Genomic DNA, 21,274 nt, shown 5'->3' with positions numbered 1-21,274 from the left:
ATGGGATGCTTCTCCACCCGAGTGTGACAACGTTTCAGAGGCAGGAGGACACAATGGGGCCTCATTCATGAGCTCTAGATTCCGGTTCCTTCTGTTGCTACAACCTTTAACTTTAGATCTGAAAAACTGACGTGGTACAAAAGTAGGTGGACAGAAAAGTGATAAAAATCAATATTTAGAAAGTTAACTTCACCCTGCGGATGGGATACCTGCATCCGTGTACTCAAGCCTTACTTTATTTAAATATCAACATAATTTTGTAAGTACACTGCAACAAATGCTGAAATCCAAATGCCAACCTACTCCAGTGTCTTGACCTGACATCAGCAGGTCTAGAGTCTGTATTAAAGATGTAAAGACCGAGAGATGTTACATTAAATGTGTTTATTGTGCATATGAGGTAGTATGTAGTGTGCCGCAAGGGGCACTTCCCACTTCCTTTTGGGCAAAGACCTTTATTTTCTTTTTCTACATCTCTATAGAGGTCGCATTACCCAGACATTATCCGTACTTGACGTGTTTTTTGTTGTTTTTTACAGTATGGCAGCGGAGCACAGATTCATCCAGAACAACGTCAAAGAAGCCAGAAGTCCATCTGAGACAAAAGTCCAGAACCACATGACCACCGCCTGTTCAGCAAGCCCCCCCAGAGACATTTGATCACGCACAAGCAGGTGAAAAATTCAGGTTTAGGTTAAGCAGAAGGGAGGTGAGAGAGATTGTACATTTGGGCCACATCAGGTGAAATGTTTCTACTTCAAGTGAAATTGTTCATATGTTACTGCGCCACTCTAAATATGAAATAAAAACTAGAAAATTACTGAAACACATTTAAAAGGGACCTGCCCGCTGGAACAAGACAGTGGCCACGTGCTGTAGAGGCCAAAGAAACCCTAAATCATGACATAACACTCCTCCCACAACCGAGCCGGTTGTTTTGATGGAACATTTGTGGGGGTGCACACTCCTAACAATTTTCTTCAGTGAAGAGGGTTTTAACTGGCTAGGCAGACTGAGATATGCACACACCCACAATGAGAAATTCTTTTGCTAATAATTTCGCCATGGTAAATCAGATTGCTTATAAAAGTAATAGCACTCCTCCCACGGCCAAGCCGCTCATTTTGACGTATAATTTGTAGGGGTGTACACTGCCGATCAAGCCGCATTAACAACTGCGAAAGAAGAATAATAATAAAGGACACTAATGTCGAAAACTCCCCAGGGCCCTGCTCACTGCAGCAACAGGTCCCTTAAAGCTTCTTTCCGGAGTATTTCTCTTATCCAATGGCACCATCTAGTGGCTGACAAACATATCACACAAAACCGCTGTTCCTTTGTTTTTTTTAAATGGCAACTTCACGTTTCTGTTTATAAATCTGCTTCTGTAGCCGACAAACAGAGCTAAAACACGTCGTTTTACGAGTATTATTCTCATGTCATGTTGTGTTTTCATATATTTATATTTAGGAGACTTTCTTGTCCGTGAAAAGTTCATCACCTCTGCATCAGCCGAGGTATTCCTTAAATGTGAAGCGTCTAAGCGGCAGTCTAACGCTATTGGTTAGTTCTGGTCGGCGCTCAGTTTCCCGTTGCACGAAGTTCTGCTGGGCAGGGGGCATGGTTAGCAATAGGGCTGTCGCGGTAACCACAAAAATGAAATATCGCAATATGAAGAAGACCACCGTGCTGCATCATGCACCACCGCGATTACTGAACTTGATTCAACTCAATGATGCATGTTGAGAAGGATGGCTGCACTGGTATCAAAACGAAACGTTACTTCGCTCCTTTGGGAGCACTTTGGTTTTCAGTACGTCAGCTGCTGCGCAGCCAGAGTCCTTGGCCGAGACAGAGCTGCCACCAGCGGCAAAAAATAAATAATAAACGCTCGGAGACCTGCTGAAGTCCCGGACAAGCACCGCTTCTGCAACCGTCCCGAAGAGAGTTTGAGCCGAGCTGGAGCTCACTCGCTACCTGCAGGAGGAATGCATCCACCCTAAAGAAACCCCCCTGACATGGTGGAGCAACAACCGGGAGAGATTCCCTTTGCTCGCCAGAGTCGCACGCAGGTACGTGTGCGTTAGTGCAACGAGCGCACCATCCGAGAGGGTTTTCAGTGTTGCTGGAAATGTTGCCACCCCTCTCAGATCCTCTCTCAAACCGTATATGGTTAACATGCTGGTTTTGCTTGTATGTAACAAGGACGTGACCGAGCTATAAATCACCGTCATTCGTGTGTGTGAAAGTGAAATGATAGTGCGCCCGCCCCCGGCGCGCGCGCGCCCGGTACATGCAATTTTTTATGCTTGATTTTAAACAACTAAACAAAATGGGGACTTGTTTCTTATTTGTTAGATGCTGCAGCCAAATTTGCATTTAAAAGTTTAACCTCCTGAATTTTGTTGTTTTTAAGTTCAGTCGGACTCCGACTGTCGGAGAAACAAACGTTACTGCGATCTGTGTTGTTACTGCCCTTTGATCTGCATTCAGTAAAGCGTTATGTAACCCAGAAGCTAGAACCTTAATGAGGTATTAACTAATTGGCTTACTAATATGATCCATCCTCAATTTAGATAAAATATAAAATATAAATTAAGGAAATTAACAATACTAATTAATAGATATCTAATTAACTAATAGATAATTTCATAATGAATTATTGGAAGGGTGAATAACTAAAATAACGAGTTTAATATTAAACATCGGTTAAAACAAGAATCTTGAACATCCCTAACAGAAACAGAAGAGGAAAGCTGTATACTATTGGTCCAGGTGGGAATCTGAAATTTCATTGGCTGAGAGAAATAAGTCCCGCCTCCGCGAAATAAAACCGTGCGACGCAGCTGAGCGAGAGGAGAGACAAACGGCTGTGCAGCACGCAGATACAGAAAGCAAAGACTGAGCGGTTAGAGAGAGAGAGAGAGAGAAAAAAAAAACAACGGTCGAGGCCGTGAAGAACCCTGATTTGGGTGCCGCATAGATAGAGGGAGAGGCGGACTTGACTCCTTCTAATAAGAGCTAGAAACTTGGAACCAACGCGGTGAGTAAAGAAAAAAGAAGAGAAAAAGCTAACGATGCAACTTAAAAAAAAAAAAAGGAAACTTAAATAGCTTATCAAATTAATTCCATTCTTATAGATTTGTGTGGAGACGACAGAGTGAACCAATCCTCTGTAGGAGGGAACCGTTGGAGCGCGTTGGTGAGTGAATGAGATTAAATTCAGTAAATTATTAAATTCAAAAAGCTAATTACAGCAACCGAGGTGACAGCAGTGGGCTGCTAGACGTTAGATCCCAGGAGTTAACATCTCAAACTACCAGTTAACGGTGGTAGGGCATATAGGAGTTAACGGCTCAAACCGCCAGTTAACGGCGGTAGGGCATATGGGATTCCCAGGAGTTAACGGCTCAAACCGCCAGTTAATGGTGGTACGGCCTAGATGTACAAGGTCCTCAGGGGCGTTATAGCTAACGCCATAGAATTAGCAATGCGTCCCTTAACCAAACATTTAATAATAAAAAAAATAGATAAATAAAAATAAATAAAAGCTAACTGATTAGGGAGGAATTATTTTACAAAGGTGGACCAAAGGACCAGAATTTATATTTTGTTGAATTTTGTTATAGAACATTTTATTTATTTATTTATTTATTTATTTATTTATTTATTTATTTATTTATTTATTTATTTATTGTGTTACAGATATACAAGGTGTCACAATGCTGTATAGAAACACAACTAAATGTATCCTTGTTGTCATGAATGTATTTCTTGTTGAATAGTGTAGAGTAATAGAATCTAACTGAGCCTATTGAGCTGAACAATTGTTGTCATATGTAATTATATTTCCAGAGCTACTGAGAATTATTTTAATAGACAATCAAATTGATGTTATGTTAGTTGAACTGTGAACCCAAACATGATTGGCTATGCCAATAGAGTGAAGCATTTGTTTAAGTCTGTAAGACTTTATGCTGTGATGTGACGAGAAGGGTCGATGCCAACTCGCTAACAGTCCTGTTGTTTACAGGCTGGGTTTTTTTTTTCCTTGGGTTTGATCCCGACTCCTATGATCACTCACTTGGAACGAGAACTGGATTTCTTCCTGACGAGGGAGATGGCGAGCCTTAACCACTGAACGAACCAGGACATCTCAAGTAACTGAAGAGCAGACTGCTCTCTTCTGTGAACAATCTCAACGGTGCGGTAGGAAAAAATCGCACCACCGGACTCTGACTTTCACCCCAAGCGTGGGGATTTGACTTGACGCCGGCTGACTTGTGACTCATATGATCAAATCTCATACCGAGCATTTTACTATTGTCGATTGTTTTCATCTGTTTTTGTGTGTTATCTTTATGTGTTATATTTCCCATTATTATTAAAATTTAGTATATAAACCGTTTCATGCTATACCCGTGACTCCAGTCATTCTTAAACAACCTCCAATTCTCCCCGAACCTAATTATTGGCCCATTTGTTTATTTTTTCTTTTAATTATCTTATTGTATCCTGTAATCCGGTTACATAAAACTTGGCGAGCCAGCCAGGAGAATTGTAGAGTTGTTACCTTAGCTAACCATTGACTGACATCATAAGAGTGCCTGGAGGTCACAGTGGTTTGCCATTTTGGCATTATTGGTACTTTTGAGTGTTTTAAAATGGAAGTTGTGAAAACAGAAAAGGTCAAAGTTTCAAATGCTGTTTTAATCAGTGGGTTAACTGATACAGACCTTGATAACGAAGTCTTTGGGTTTATGGAAGGATTCGGACCAGTTAACAGGCGCATTAAGTTACCAAACTGTGATCAGATTATTGTGGAGTTTCAACATGAAGCCACTGTTAAGGAATTAAAGAAACAATGTTTACCCTATGACAAACCTTGTACTAGGAACCCAGATGTTTTCTTCCATATTCAAGACCTAGCCAGCGCGTACAGTCTAGAAACTAGCACATCTGCCACTGATGCCTATCTGTCAGAGCTCAGGGACATAGCTGCGCGTAGCAATCAATCATTTAAAGACCTTCTAATGGAGGAACTGGCAAAAATTGGGGAATCTTTAGGAAGGGATACCCATGCATCTGAACCAGTCACTGAACCAGAGCCAATGCTCCATAGTGACCAAGTTACATATTCCCTGCCTTTAACACCAGAAGTTAACTATATGAACAACTCAAAGGACAATTGTCCACCTACAGAGACTGGAAAACAAAACCCTTGCATTCCACCAAATCTTTTAAACACACCTGAGGTTCAGCGAGTTATTGTGGAACACATTGTTAAAAGCAGTGAGGTTATCCCTCCGCCTACTTCACAATACAGACTAAAACCGTTCTCAGGGCGAGTTCCACACCCTTCTTTTGAAACTGACTATGATACTTGGCGTAGTAGTGTAGTGTTATGCATAAATGATCCTTCACTCACCAAGTCCCAAATTGTACGAAGAATCATGGAGAGTCTGTCAGCCCCAGCAGCGAGCATCGTTAAAGCTCTTAGTCCAAAATCCGACCCGGAAACGTACCTTGAACATCTCGATTCAGCTTACGCAGCTGTCGAAGACGGCGACGAGCTCTTTGCTCGCTTCTTAAACACAAACCAGGACAGTGGTGAAAAACCTTCCGATTACTTTCAGAGGTTATACACCTTGTTAAACCTAGTTATTCAGAGGAATGGAATTTCCTCCAGTGACGCCGACCAGCAGCTGCTCAAGCAGTTTTGCAGAGGCTGTTGGGACAGCTCGCTGATTTCAAACCTGCAACTCGAACAAAAGAAAGACAACCCGCCTCATTTTACAGCACTTCTCCTCAAACTGCGCACTGAAGAAGACAAACAGGCTACTAAAGCAGCACGCATGAAACAACACTTAGGGGCACAACGAACTAGAGTGTATTCAAATGTGCAAACAACATGCTCTCAGAGTAAAAACACTTGTGAACTGGAAATAGATGATAACTGTGATGACTTACGCAAACAAATCGCTGAGCTCAGGAGCCAAATTGCACAGCTTAAGGTTAACAACACAGATAAAAAGGCAAAGAAAACTCAAAAAGAGTCAAAACCCCGTGTGGGGACTAAAATTCCAGATGAGCCCAAACAGATTCAGCAGATAACAGCAGTGGTGCCCAGACCAAAGCCTGGATACTGTTTTAAGTGCGGAGAAGATGGGCACATAGCTTCTAGCTGTAGCAACGAGCCAAATCCAGCACTAGTTGCAACTAAAAGACTTGCTCTTAGACAGAAGCAGCGCGAGTGGGAGATGTCAAAGCCAATTGCTCAGTCTCCTCCTTTAAACCGGTAGAAGCTCCTATCGTGGGACAGATAGGTGCTAAAGTAGAACCAAGTCCCTCTAAGGAAAGGACAGAGAGACTTTTTTGCAAGCCAGTTCATGCTCATTCAGTGCCAAAACTTCCCAAAAGATTAGTGGGTGGGCGATGCACAGCTACAGTCTCAGTTAACAGTGTTGAATGTAATTGTTTACTGGATTCAGGGTCCCAGGTAACCACCATTGCCAATTCTTTTTACCAAGAACACTTACCTGACCTCTCAATTAAACCCATCAGTAATCTGTTAGAAGTCGAGGGCGCAAACGGTCAAGCAGTTCCTTATTTAGGATACATAGAGATAAGTGTCACATTTCCAAAAGAGCTCGATCAGTCTGGACTTGAGTTACCTACCCTTGCGTTAGTGGTTCCGGATATAAGCTCAAACTCTGATACACCACTACTCATTGGCACAAACACACTCGATCCTTTGTATGAGCAATTGTCTGCCAATAACTTACCTGATTCCAAGGCACTCTCTTATGGGTACCAACACGTGCTAAAAGCCTTAGCAGTCAGAAAAAAACAAAGCAAAGATGGACGAGTTGGTGTGGTGAAGCTTCGAGGGAGAACCCAAGAAGTTCTCCCTGCAAATAAAAAACTGTTACTAGAAGGGTTTATGCAACCCAGCCAAAACAAGCATGAGCCTTATGCACTCATTGAACAACCCACCAATGGTTCTCTACCAGGGGGTATAATTGTAGACTGTTGCCTCATTTCCTTACCTTCACATGGTCCATACAAAGTACCTGTTGTACTAAGAAACGAAACTAACCATGACATCACATTACCCACTAACTGTGTGATCGCTGAGTTAGTTAAAGCCGATCGTGTTATGCCATATCCAGAACCTGACAAAAGTGATCAGAAAGTACTTGCGGCGTGTAGTTCGCAGCAACAGACTTCACCTTCAAACCCTCCTCTCAGTTTTGACTTCGGTACTTCGCCCTTGTCCGAAGAATGGAAAGGGAGGATCACCAACAAACTTAACACTTACTCCGATGTGTTTTCGCACCACGATCTTGATTTTGGTCATACACAACAGATAAGACATCACATCAACTTAAAAGACGAGACCCCATTCAAACAGAAATCTCGGCCGATCCATCCACATGATTATGAAGCCGTGAGAAAACATTTGGAAGCCCTCTTGGAAACCGGTATAATAAGAGAGTCGGAGTCTCCATTTGCCTCACCAATAGTGGTAGTTCGGAAAAAGAATGGTGAGGTACGTCTATGTATAGACTATAGAAAGCTTAATCTGCAAACCATTCGCGACGCATATGCCCTGCCTAACTTGGAGGAGTCCTTTTCTGCTCTCGCTGGATCACAGTGGTTTTCTGTGATGGACCTCAAGTCAGGTTACTATCAAATAGAGATGTGTGAAAAGGATAAACCTAAAACTGCTTTTGTTTGCCCGTTTGGGTTTTATGAATTTAACCGTATGCCACAAGGAATAACAAATGCTCCAAGCACTTTCCAACGGGTTATGGAAAAGTGTATGAAGGACATTAATCTGAAGGAAGTGTTAGTTTTCCTAGACGACTTGATCGTCTTTTCCAACTCCTTGGAAGAACACGAAACCAGACTTTCTCACGTTCTTGAACGGCTTAGAGAATACGGACTCAAGCTATCACCAGATAAGTGTCGTTTTTTCCAGACATCTGTGCGTTATCTTGGACATATAGTATCTCGAGATGGCATAAAAACCGATCCAGATAAGGTGGAAGCACTCAAAACATGGCCGAAGCCTCAGACTTTGAAGGAACTCCAATCTTTCTTAGGATTTACCGGTTATTACCGACGCTTCGTTAAAGATTACTCAAATATTGTCAAGCCACTAACATCTCTCACGGCTGGTTATCCACCCAAACGGAAAAACTTTAAAACACCACCATGTAGATCAAAGTACTTGAACCCCAAAGAACCCTTTGGGAATCGTTGGAGCCAAGACTGTGAGAAGTCCTTTCAAACTATTATTGAAAAACTTACCACTTCGCCAGTTCTTGGCTACGCTGACGCAAAACTCCCATATCTAGTACACACAGATGCTAGTACGACCGGACTCGGTGCAGCGCTATACCAAGTGCAAAACGGTGTCACACAGGTAATCGCTTATGCAAGTCGCGGTTTAAGCTCTAGTGAAACTAGGTACCCTGCGCACAAGTTGGAGTTTCTAGCCTTAAAGTGGGCCATAACAGATAAGTTTCATGACTATTTGTATGGGAACACATTCACTGTCATTACTGATAATAATCCGTTAACTTACCTCTTAACAACGGCAAAACTCGATGCAACGAGCTATCGTTGGCTAGCTGCGTTGTCCACCTATAATTTTGACATCAGATACCGTGCAGGTACACAGAACGTTGACGCGGATGGCCTGTCTAGGAGGCTGCATGATAAACCTGAAGACAACTCAAAATTCACTGAGGAATGCCAACGACTAGATGAGTTCCGATCTCATCTTTTATCCTCTGTCAAAGAAGTCGAGCTTCAACTTCAAGCCGAAGCAGTGAAGGCAACATGCCAAAAGCACATGGTCTTGGATGAGACTGATTCTCCTTGTGGTTTAGTTCAGTCACTTGCCATGTCTGCAGCGGCCATTCCAGACCTATTCCAGTTGGAAGACAATAGTGACAGTTTCTTTGCTGTGCCCAAGTATAACCATGCTGACCTTGTCACATTGCAGAGGAAAGATCCAACCATTGGCCGAGTCATTCAGCTGCTTATGACTGACAATAAACCGCCAACTGATACTATTGCAGAACCCCCGGTGGTTCTTAACCTTTTGAGAGAGTGGAAACGGTTTGAGTTTCAAAATGATTTACTGTACCGGAGACGCCAATTAGGACCAGAGACATCATTGCAGTTAGTCTTGCCTGATTCATTACGTTCAACAGTCATGCAAAGCCTACATGATGATATGGGGCATCTTGGGGTTGAACGTACGACAGATCTCATTCGGTCCCGTTTTTACTGGCCAAGAATGGCTAGTGATATCGAAATCAAAGTTAAAACTTGCGAAAGATGTATCCGTCGGAAGGCCCTCCCTGACAAAGCTGCTCCAATGGTGAATATTACCACCACCAGACCTATGGAGTTAGTTTGCATGGATTTTCTCTCCATAGAACCAGACAGTAAGAACACTAAAGATGTCTTAGTGATTACAGACCATTTTACAAAGTATGCAGTGTCCATCCCAACCAAAGATCAGAAAGCCACCACCGTCGCGAAGAACCTGTGGGAACATTTTTTAGTCCACTACGGGTTTCCTGAGCGTCTTCATAGTGATCAGGGACGGGATTTCGAATCACGTACAATCAAGGAACTTTGTTCTTTACTTGGTATCCGTAAAGTCAGAACGAGCCCTTATCACCCTCGTGGCAACCCCGTTGAACGGTACAATCGTACATTACTCAGCATGTTGGGAACTTTACAAGCCACTGAGAAACATCACTGGCGCGATTTTGTAAAACCACTTACTCACTCGTACAATTGTACAAAAAATGACGTGACGGGATACTCTCCCTACGAGCTAATGTTCGGTAGGCAGCCTCGGTTGCCTATAGATATTGCCTTTGGGTTACCGCATTTGAACAAGCCCTCTATAACTCATTCTCAGTATGTTAAAGAACTGAAGAGTCATCTGGAACAGAGTTATGACATTGTCATAAAAAACTCTCAAAAAACAGCGAGGAAGAACAAAGAACGGTTCGACAGAAACATTCGTGAGTCCACACTAGGTGTGGGAGATCGTGTTTTAGTCCGAAATCTTCGCTTAAGAGAAAAGCATAAATTAGCAGACAAATGGGAGCAAACAGTGTATATAGTTCTCAAACAGATGGAAAACTTGCCAGTATACACTGTAAAACCAGAGAACGGAGAAGGACCCAACAGAACACTCCACAGAGATCTTTTACTGCCTTGTGGTTTTCTCTCTTCATTAGAAAATGAAACAGAACGCGTTACGAAACCTAGCAGACCTCATACAAGACAGAGTTCAGCCTTAGAACCTGACCCAGATGAGCCACTTGACGAAGAGGTAGATGAGTTTTATTACTCTGATCTTCCACAAGTGCTAAACCGACCATCCTATCAAATAGCGGTCACCTTGCCAAATAGGGAACTCATAGCAGATTCAGGACCGGTAAATAATATTCAACAACAAAACACACTATCCTTACACACAGGGGATCGCAAGGAACCAACCTTAGCTGGTAATGAAAATGCTGAATTGTCCTTACTTGACAAAGGCATCAACACCGAAACATTCTTACCTGACAGAATGAGTGAAACTGCGACATTCTTACCTGAAAGAGTGAAAGAAGCAGCAACATACTTACCTGAAAAAACGAAAAAAAACGAAGTATACTTACCTGACGTAGAAACGGGGGATGAAACTAACACAAACCTACCTCAATTGGATGGTGTCCTAAAGTCGCAGCAACGTGATGTAAGTTTTGAACCCATCATACACGATCAGACACATACATCTGAAAAGACCAAAGTCTTAGAGAATAGCTCATCAGCTCTGTCGGAAACAGAGAGCTCACTTCGTCCTGTCTCAGTTGAGAATCAAACCGAAACGGATGAGCATGATACTGTGCAACCAGAGATGTATGTCAGGAGATCTGAACGAAGTAGTCAGCCTCCTCAAAGACTAACTTACTCTCAATTGGGCAATCCACTAGTGACCGTAGTTAGGTCCCTTTTCCAAGGACTTAATAAAGCTTTTATTGACTCTCTTACTCAAGAAGTTGTGTACCCCGTAGAAACAATGCACAGGGACGTGCATGATATTTAATGGGGGAGGATGTAACCCAGAAGCTAGAACCTTAATGAGGTATTAACTAATTGGCTTACTAATATGATCCATCCTCAATTTAGATAAAATATAAAATATAAATTAAGGAAATTAACAATACTAATTAATAGATATCTAATTAACTAATAGATAATTTCATAATGAATTATTGGAAGGGTGAATAACTAAAATAACGAGTTTAATATTAAACATCGGTTAAAACAAGAATCTTGAACATCCCTAACAGAAACAGAAGAGGAAAGCTGTATACTATTGGTCCAGGTGGGAATCTGAAATTTCATTGGCTGAGAGAAATAAGTCCCGCCTCCGCGAAATAAAACCGTGCGACGCAGCTGAGCGAGAGGAGAGACAAACGGCTGTGCAGCACGCAGATACAGAAAGCAAAGACTGAGCGGTTAGAGAGAGAGAGAGAGAGAAAAAAAAAAACAACGGTCGAGGCCGTGAAGAACCCTGATTTGGGTGCCGCATAGATAGAGGGAGAGGCGGACTTGACTCCTTCTAATAAGAGCTAGAAACTTGGAACCAACGCGGTGAGTAAAGAAAAAAGAAGAGAAAAAGCTAACGATGCAACTTAAAAAAAAAAAAAGGAAACTTAAATAGCTTATCAAATTAATTCCATTCTTATAGATTTGTGTGGAGACGACAGAGTGAACCAATCCTCTGTAGGAGGGAACCGTTGGAGCGCGTTGGTGAGTGAATGAGATTAAATTCAGTAAATTATTAAATTCAAAAAGCTAATTACAGCAACCGAGGTGACAGCAGTGGGCTGCTAGACGTTAGATCCCAGGAGTTAACATCTCAAACTACCAGTTAACGGTGGTAGGGCATATAGGAGTTAACGGCTCAAACCGCCAGTTAACGGCGGTAGGGCATATGGGATTCCCAGGAGTTAACGGCTCAAACCGCCAGTTAATGGTGGTACGGCCTAGATGTACAAGGTCCTCAGGGGCGTTATAGCTAACGCCATAGAATTAGCAATGCGTCCCTTAACCAAACATTTAATAAAAAAAAAAATAGATAAATAAAAATAAATAAAAGCTAACTGATTAGGGAGGAATTATTTTACAAAGGTGGACCAAAGGACCAGAATTTATATTTTGTTGAATTTTGTTATAGAACATTTTATTTATTTATTTATTTATTTATTTATTTATTTATTTATTTATTTATTTATTTATTTATTTATTTATTTATTTATTGTGTTACAGATATACAAGGTGTCACAATGCTGTATAGAAACACAACTAAATGTATCCTTGTTGTCATGAATGTATTTCTTGTTGAATAGTGTAGAGTAATAGAATCTAACTGAGCCTATTGAGCTGAACAATTGTTGTCATATGTAATTATATTTCCAGAGCTACTGAGAATTATTTTAATAGACAATCAAATTGATGTTATGTTAGTTGAACTGTGAACCCAAACATGATTGGCTATGCCAATAGAGTGAAGCATTTGTTTAAGTCTGTAAGACTTTATGCTGTGATGTGACGAGAAGGGTCGATGCCAACTCGCTAACAGTCCTGTTGTTTACAGGCTGGTTTTTTTTTTTCCTTGGGTTTGATCCCGACTCCTATGATCACTCACTTGGAACGAGAACTGGATTTCTTCCTGACGAGGGAGATGGCGAGCCTTAACCACTGAACGAACCAGGACATCTCAAGTAACTGAAGAGCAGACTGCTCTCTTCTGTGAACAATCTCAACGGTGCGGTAGGAAAAAATCGCACCACCGGACTCTGACTTTCACCCCAAGCGTGGGGATTTGACTTGACGCCGGCTGACTTGTGACTCATATGATCAAATCTCATACCGAGCATTTTACTATTGTCGATTGTTTTCATCTGTTTTTGTGTGTTATCTTTATGTGTTATATTTCCCATTATTATTAAAATTTAGTATATAAACCGTTTCATGCTATACCCGTGACTCCAGTCATTCTTAAACAACCTCCAATTCTCCCCGAACCTAATTATTGGCCCATTTGTTTATTTTTTCTTTTAATTATCTTATTGTATCCTGTAATCCGGTTACAGTTATAAAAGAAGGCACGGCAATTTTTAACCTTTTTTAAATGTGTAAACATTATGTTTAGATAGTACTGCAATAAAAAAAAGTGCTGCAATAATATCGCACACCGCAATATTAAGCCACCCTGAATCACCGCAGGGGGAATTCCTCAACCGCGACAGCCCTAGTTAGCAAAAAAAAAAAAAAAAAAGACGTATTGCTTATATTATATTACAGCACCTGATAAGATAATCACTTTTACGGATTTTTGAAAGAGGAAAACTCCAGAAAGCAGCTTTAATAAAGGAAAATTAAATTATATTGAATTTTTTTTTTCAATGACAGTGACAGGAAAAAAAATCAATCATGACTGGGTTTTCTTTACTCTGTCAAAATGGCGTGTAACAAAAATTAGCGTGAACTCTGTTTCTTTCACTTTGTGTATTGTTTGTAAAATTAGCCATCTTATGTTGAAATAAACATTTCAACCAGGTTTATGACGAATGCATGTTTAAAACCTAAATCACTAACTGGTAGGGATATGTTTTGGTGAAACTCTGGCGATACGATACGTATCACGATACAAAGGGAGATGATACGATACATCACAATATGTTGCGATACATTCAGCCTGACGACATTAGCAATTTTTTAAGATTGAAATTGTTGCAAGAAAATTCAATAAACAGTCCAAACTGATAGGCAACATGTTTAACATGAGGTGTTTGAACCGTAATAGAGGGATTTACATTTCAGTGGCAGAAACAAAACCAACTGCACACTGCTCCCAACTAGTGGTCGGCATTTGAATTTCGCCAAAAGAAAAGAAAAGGCAAATGTTTGCATTTAAATTCTTCCCCAAAAAAAAAAATCGATGTACAGCTTTTGAATATCGATATAATAACACAGGAAAAAATATTGCCATATCAATATTTTCTTACATCCCGAGTAACTGGGATTTCAATAATGAGTTTGATGTTGAAATTTTGACTTTCCCTCATCGTTCTTAAAACACAGTGACTGTCCCATACTTGGTTGGTTTGGACCTCATCCCCGTCAACTTAACTCAAACACAAGTATGTCAGACCACAACAAGATGTGTGACAAAAGAGAGTTTTAACAGTCATGTAACAGCTGCTCTCACAACACCAGTAAGCGACAGGCAGATGAGCCAGCCTACCTGTTTGCCTGCATCACTCGTCATCGTGTCCTCACGTGGAGGAATGGCGATCACAAGGCTGGGTGGTTTCTTGCTCTTTAGACGGCTGTCCGCCTGGCCTCCACTGGGAGGCGGCTCCTCCCCTATCTGAGGTTCCATCTGGAAAAAAAAAGTAAAGACTAAAAACCAAAACGGCAGCTGTAATGATGAGTGTGTGTGTGTGTGTGTGTGTGATCAAATGACAGATCAATAGAACTCCATATGCATCAGCTATCTACAAGGTTGTCAGGCATCAATATCCTTTTACTTCTTTATATAATAAACAAGGTTTGTTTTTATTATCAGTGTGTAACACTGTCAGTAATTACTACTGTTACTAATATTGTTAATAATGTTACTAGTAGTGAAGTCAACAGTGAAGCAATCCTCGGAGTGCGTGTATCAGCGTCAGAGCATACACATTGAGCTGTATCACACACACACACACACACACACACACACACACACACACACACACACACACACACACACACACACACACACACACACACACACACACACACACACACACACACACACAGAGCCAGCAGCGAGACGTAAATAACAAAAATCCCTTCTGCAGCATCAGTGGAGCTGATGTAATGAGATTCGTGGCTCTGTCCACTCACTGACACAATAATAAACTAATTCATCTTCGTCAGACCGTACCTATCAGAGATCGAACAACACGTTTCAGTTTCAACTCTGCTTCAACACACCTGATTTCAATCACCAGGTGATTAACAGGCTTCTGCAGTGAGCTGCTGCATAGGTGATCCAAGCACTGAGGCCTAGTCCACTCGTAGCCGGGTTTAAAAAAAAAAAACGAATATCCGCCCCTCCAAAAGCTTGCATCCACACCACCTCATTTTAAAACAAAACTCTGTCCACACGTACCCGGATAAATACGTTGTTAAGGACATGCCAGACCTGTAGGCAGCAGTACATCCCCCGTTCTTAACCTCGTCCTTCGTCTGTGGTCTTCCACAAGGAGCAGTAATTCCGCTTGCAAAAACAAACAAGCAAAAAGCGCTTGGACAATTGATAAAGCGAGTGCAGCTCTGAGGGCATCCATGCTGTCGGCTAGTGTAAACACAGGTCGCACACGTGATGTCAGCATTTTTTTGTTGCGGAAAGTGACGTTGCGGACCTTAAAACTCCGGTTTTGTCTGTCCACACGCAGACACCCAAAACGGAGAAAACGCAGATCTTCACTTTGGCCGGAGTTTTTAAAAAGATCCGTTTTCGTGTGAAAAAACTCCGTTTTTGTGTGGATGACAGGCCAAAACGTAGAAAAATATCTACGTTTTGGCAGATCCCCGGATACGTGTGGACAGGGCCTGAATCAAGTATTTTGGAGCAGAGGAACAACTGAAACAGACTGGGTACCGGCCCTCCAGACCCGGAATAGAATACCCCTGGAGTAGAGCAAACAGATGCTACACCATCAGGGGCAGATGCAGCAGTCTTTTCCTTTTAAAACAAAATCCCAGGCAGAACTGAACTTGGAAAACCACAAGCATTGGTGGAAACATCCATTACAGTCCTGAAAGCCTTCAGAGTAGGGCTGTCGCAATAATCGCAAGAACAATATATCGCAATATTAAGAAACCCACCGCGCTGCATGACGTGCCACCGCAATTACCGCACTTGATTAAATCTCGCGACAGCGCATGCTGAGAAGTAATGTCCGCGCTGATCGAGGAGATAGTAGGGCACTTTTTTTATTTCTGTTAGATGTTGCAGCCAAATTTGCATTTCAAAGTTAAACCTCCTGAATGTTGTTTTTAAGTTCAGTCAGAGAATGCCGTTACTGCCCTTTGATCTGCATTCAATAAAGTGTTAAAAATGTATTTTTTTCTAACATTTTTTAAATGTGTAAGCACAATGTTTCAAAGGAAATATTGCCATGAGTTTAGTAATTAACAAACAAATTTGCTAAGTACATAAATAAAAACGAGGTGCAATCATATCGCATATCGCAATATTGAGCTGCCCTGACTCACCGCAGGGGGAATTCCTCAATCGCGACAGCCCTACTTCAGAGTTGTCCTGGAGCTGTGGCTACCAAAATTAATGCAGGCCAGGGTGTCGGTGACGAGAGCGGCAGACGGGCAGAAATCTGACACCATGGCTTCCACTACAGGCCTGAGGAATGGTTAGATGCTTGATTTTCAGATCCATGCTCAAACTTGTGACTTTTACCATTAATTCCCCTTCACAGCAGTGCACACTTTAATTCTGCAAGCATTTCTTTCATTTCATTCTTTCATGATTTATGTATGACAGATTACTTGATTGGGTCCTCTTGAGATGGAGGGTTGACTGTAAATCCAGCCTGTGGTTCAGACGAGCAACGGGTAGAGCTGGATCCCACCCACTTCGATAATGAAATAGCAAAGAATCTGTCTAATGGACTGAGTGCAGGGGTGGCAGAGAGACTGCTGCTGACCTGTTTATTAGTTTACGCACTACAGAGGCTTTTGTTAGGATCCACAAAGGAAAATCAGTCTAGATATTCAGTAGAATGAATTATCCAGAGGAAAAACGTAAAACATGGGCCACTGGGCGTTATTTATTTTAATCAACTCAACCTTTATTTATATTGCACCCATTACAGAAAACAATCCACAGAGAGCTTCACTGATGAAAATATCAAGGTAAAACAACAAAATACATTCGACAATCATGAGTATGGCAATAAAACCACAGCAACAAGATATCAGCTAACCCAACAAACGCACTAAGGGAGGTTCGGAAAATCTGGAGACATTCCATGCTTTTCTTACTTAGGCAAATAAAGAAACTTCTGCAATAGTCCAAACGTGAAGCAATGAATGCATGGACTAACCTTCCAAGGTCAGACTTAGAGAGCATGGGGTGAAACTTAGCTACATTACTTAGATAGAAAAGCCATTGTTAATGAACAGGTTGACATGACCAGACAGTAGGGATGGGTACCTTTGACATTTGAATCGATCCGGTACTAATTCCCGGTACCTAGGAATCGATACCGGTACTTAACGGTACCAATTTTCGATACTTTTGAGTGTTTATTATTTTAATTCTCTTTTATAATTAAATATATATTTTTCTCAATATATAACCATACTTGATAAATATCACGATAAATAACATTCAACTGTCTGTATTTTAACATCGTCCTTGTAGTTTTATAAGCTGATAATTAAACTGAAGCAAACATCTTTACTGTGAACTAAATTTACTGTGTATCTTCATTCCTTTTGCCGTCTTTTTTCATTTGATTTTTCCTACTGGGAAGTTAGAATTTCCGAGGAGAAAGCGAACGCACCATTAGCTGATAACAACGGTGGGAACGGAAGCTAATTTTTCAAGCTAACGTTATCTTAAACAGTTTATTTAACTGCTGGAGCAGATTAAAACGGTGATGCCTCACACTTAGATCGTTGTCGCTGGTTTCATCTTCACCCAATCACCCGTCGCATTTAGTAAAGTGAAGCCAAACTTTAGAGCGCGTTCATTTTCTTCTAGTCGGAAATTCGGAGTTCCGAGGAGAAAGCGAACGCACCATTAGCGAAACGGAAGCTAACAAATCAAGCTAACATTATCTTAAACATTTTATTTACCTACCCGAGCAGATTAAGATGAGGATGTCTCACTTAGATCGTTGTCGCTGGTTTCATCATCACCCAGTTACCCATCACATTTAGTGAAGTGGACCCAAGCTTTAGCGTGCGTTCTTTCTACCATGCTGCTCTGTTTACAACTCGCTCGCAGCGACCGACGACATAACGCTCTTGCGCATGCGCAGCTGTCTAGGCAAGTTCTCGTTATGAAGGACGGGTACCAAAACGAGGCACCGTCTCAAATGACGTGAATCCGTGCTCAGTCAGTACTATGGAATTCAGTCGGTACCTTAAAAAGTACCTGCAGCAGCAGGGCCATTGTTGTTATGCACATGGTCTGGGTTTTGGCATTAATCGCGTTTATTATTATTAACTCATTCACTGCCATTGACAACAAAACTGTTCATTTTAAATACATGTTCACTGCCAATTTGCGTTAGCACTTTTTTACTGTGTGGGCTTCAGAGCGCGCGGATTCTTCCTGATGTAAGAGGTGACTCTTCTCTTTGTTTTGGTAGTTTGGGCGGCAACATCATGCTAGCGTGCAACATTCTGTGACTCTTTTAAAAAGAGTAAAAACGCTGAAATACGCTGGCAGCGAATGCCTTTTCTGATCAGGAAACGGCTGGCAGTGAATGAGTTAAAGGACCTGCCTGCAGCAGCAGGTGGGACGTTTATGCTGCTCGAACGGTGGTGTGCACGCCCACAAATTATACGTCAAAATGAGCAGCTCGGCGGAGGGAGGTGTGCTATTACTTTTCTAAGCAATCCGATTTACCACGGTGCAATAATTAGCAAAAAACATCAAAAGATGTCCCATTTTGGGGCAGATAAAACTATCCTATAAAATTTTGAGTGTGTAGCATTTTTTTTACATTTACATAAAACAGGGTTCATACACTTTTTAAGCTATGGTTTTCCATAACTTTTCTATGACTTTTCCATAACCATTCACTGAATTTCCAAGACCAAAAATGAAGGCATTTCAGCTGGACCATCGTAGCCGCTGCCTCTAAATCAAACCCACAGTCTAACATGAATGTCCATTTGTTTCGACTGCAAATGTTTGTTAAGACTTTCATCGAATAAAACAACATATGCCGTTTGTTGCGACACGTCCTTCAGAATCAGCTTCTTAAAATACGTGGCTGGTCCATATGTGCACACATAGCTGCATTTTTGTCTCACCACAGGCAAATGTCCTAGCAATCTGACTGCCAGGAAGCATTGCCTGGGAAAGAGGAGCTACGTCTTCTGATGACTTGTAAGAGTAGTGAGAGTTCATTACTTTTAATGCCCACAACACTTCAGCTTTGAGAACTTCTGTTGTTGTAGATGCATCCATGACTGTCTGCCTTGCCGTGGAAATTGCAGCCGCTGCATCAACAACCGTCTGTGTCGGTGCGGAGGAAACTGCACTAACACCATCTTTGCCTGTTTTAAAAAAACTCGCCCAATGACAGGCTTCTGCAGCGTTCGGCAGCTGCAGTGTGTTTTTTCCCTTTCATGTGGCTTACCAGCCCCGCCTCTCCCATGCCGCTTATATCGAAGGACTTGGAGCAAAGTCTGCATTTTACGCGTTTCTTGTCAAGGTCTTTCAGTAGCCACAGTTGATACTTCTCCTTGAGAAGCCACTCGTTGTTAAAACTGCACTTCCCCGGCATTTCGTACAGGGTATCTGCAGGTTTAAAGGAGCCAAATTTAAGACTTTTTAAGACCTTTTTTAAGGCCACTTAGACCAAATTTAAGCAATTTTTTAAATTAAATTTAAGCTATAATTTCCAGCTATTGCCTGGAAACGGTGCTAACCACGTCGCAAACGTGGGATTAGCCATCCAGTTACCATTAAACTTCCCCATGGCGCAAGCTCCCACTAGCTTAACCAGCTAATGTGCTCATCTAAAAATAGCCCCCTTTCACAACCAGCTGAATGTGTACGGCTCCGCTTACGCCAACATTGTACACAAAAAATGCAGAACACTAGAAATTCACGAAAATTTTATAGAAATAAAATAATCTTGTTTATTTGGTCTTTGGTCATTTAAGACCTTTGGAAACTGAATTTAAGGATTATTTGTCATTTTTTAGGATTTTCAAGGCCTTAAATTTGGAAGAGCAAATTTAAGACTTTTTAAGACTTTTTAAGGACCCGCGGATACCCTGTTCGTAGCATTTTAAAATCCACGTTGGATAACAAGTTGAGACACCGCCAAACAATGAACCAATGAACACTCGGCCTACTTTACGGTAACGTAAACTCTCATCATAGGCCGTCAGGTGAACCCCATTTTCATGTCATCTCCTTCCGAGCTCTTGTGGCCACTTGCCATTTGCTTTATAAAAGTACATTCATGTTTTTCAAAAGTAAACCTCTCCTCCTTTTGGTAAAGCCGTATTACTACGATCGATGTTTTAATTTGGGACTAGTTTGTTTGGAGAGTAATGATACATTGGTAACGCGGCTCGCACGTGATCGTTTTAGCCCAATGCGGTGCACGCATTTAGTAAACAGAAATCGAACGTGGCGGTGCACACGGAGTCGGACAGTAGCAGCAAGAGCGTCACGTTGCACTTCTGTGGCAATGCAAATTTTAAATTAATCATAGTACGCTATTGTATTTTTAATATTTTGCACATCCAAAGTATTATCCGAACAATATTTCAATGACTTTTCCAAAACTTTACAGAGGATATTATTTTCCATGAACTTTTCAAGGACCTAGAAATTGCATATTCAATTTTCATAACTTTTCCAGGGTTCTCATGACCGTACGAACCCTGATAAAAACGTACCATCTCCTTTAGCCCTAAAATAAATGAAACTCACTCCAGTAGCTCAGAGTACGTGTGTGACATGTAAGTGCAATTGCTAAAGACAATACTCTATGTATTTTTTATTATTTTTGTAAAACTAAGAACCAAAATCTTTGTCAGCTATAATCTTTTGGACTTTTACTTACTTACTAAAACTAAGATGCCTGCCCAAAAACAACACTGCTAGCAGGTGGGGTAACATGAAACTCTACACGATCATAATACGTCTCCTTTATGCTCAATTTAAAATGCAAGTTTCAGTGTGTGCAGCCGCTGTTAAAGTGTCATAGAGCTTTTTATAAAATGCAACACCCTGCAACAAAAACTTAAAAAAATAAATAATTCCAACTAAGTCTGTTGTCACTAAATTAATGTGAGATATCAGTGACCCCTTGTCTGAGCCAGGAGTTCAGCAGTTGGCAGGGAAGAAAAGCCAAGGACAGACCCAGACGGAAACTATCACAGAGGTGGGCGGGACAAATTCTGTTGACTC

At 41.4% G+C, this 21,274-nt stretch overlaps 1 protein-coding gene across 1 annotated transcript in view; it reads right to left on the bottom strand.

Annotated features, from left to right (window-relative positions):
* Positions 1–21,274, bottom strand: part of LOC107382247 (inactive rhomboid protein 2) — a 72,149-nt gene that overhangs the window by 26,991 nt on the left and 23,884 nt on the right. Inside the window, exon 2 of the mRNA XM_015954309.3 lies at positions 14,342–14,479. Within this exon, the coding sequence (XP_015809795.1) occupies positions 14,342–14,479 (138 nt within the window). The remainder of the gene's footprint in view (positions 1–14,341; positions 14,480–21,274) is intronic.

Source organism: Nothobranchius furzeri, chromosome 7 (genome assembly GCF_043380555.1).
Source record: "Nothobranchius furzeri strain GRZ-AD chromosome 7, NfurGRZ-RIMD1, whole genome shotgun sequence".
NCBI lineage: Eukaryota > Metazoa > Chordata > Actinopteri > Cyprinodontiformes > Nothobranchiidae > Nothobranchius > Nothobranchius furzeri.
This window is presented reverse-complemented; position numbering and strand designations above follow the sequence as displayed.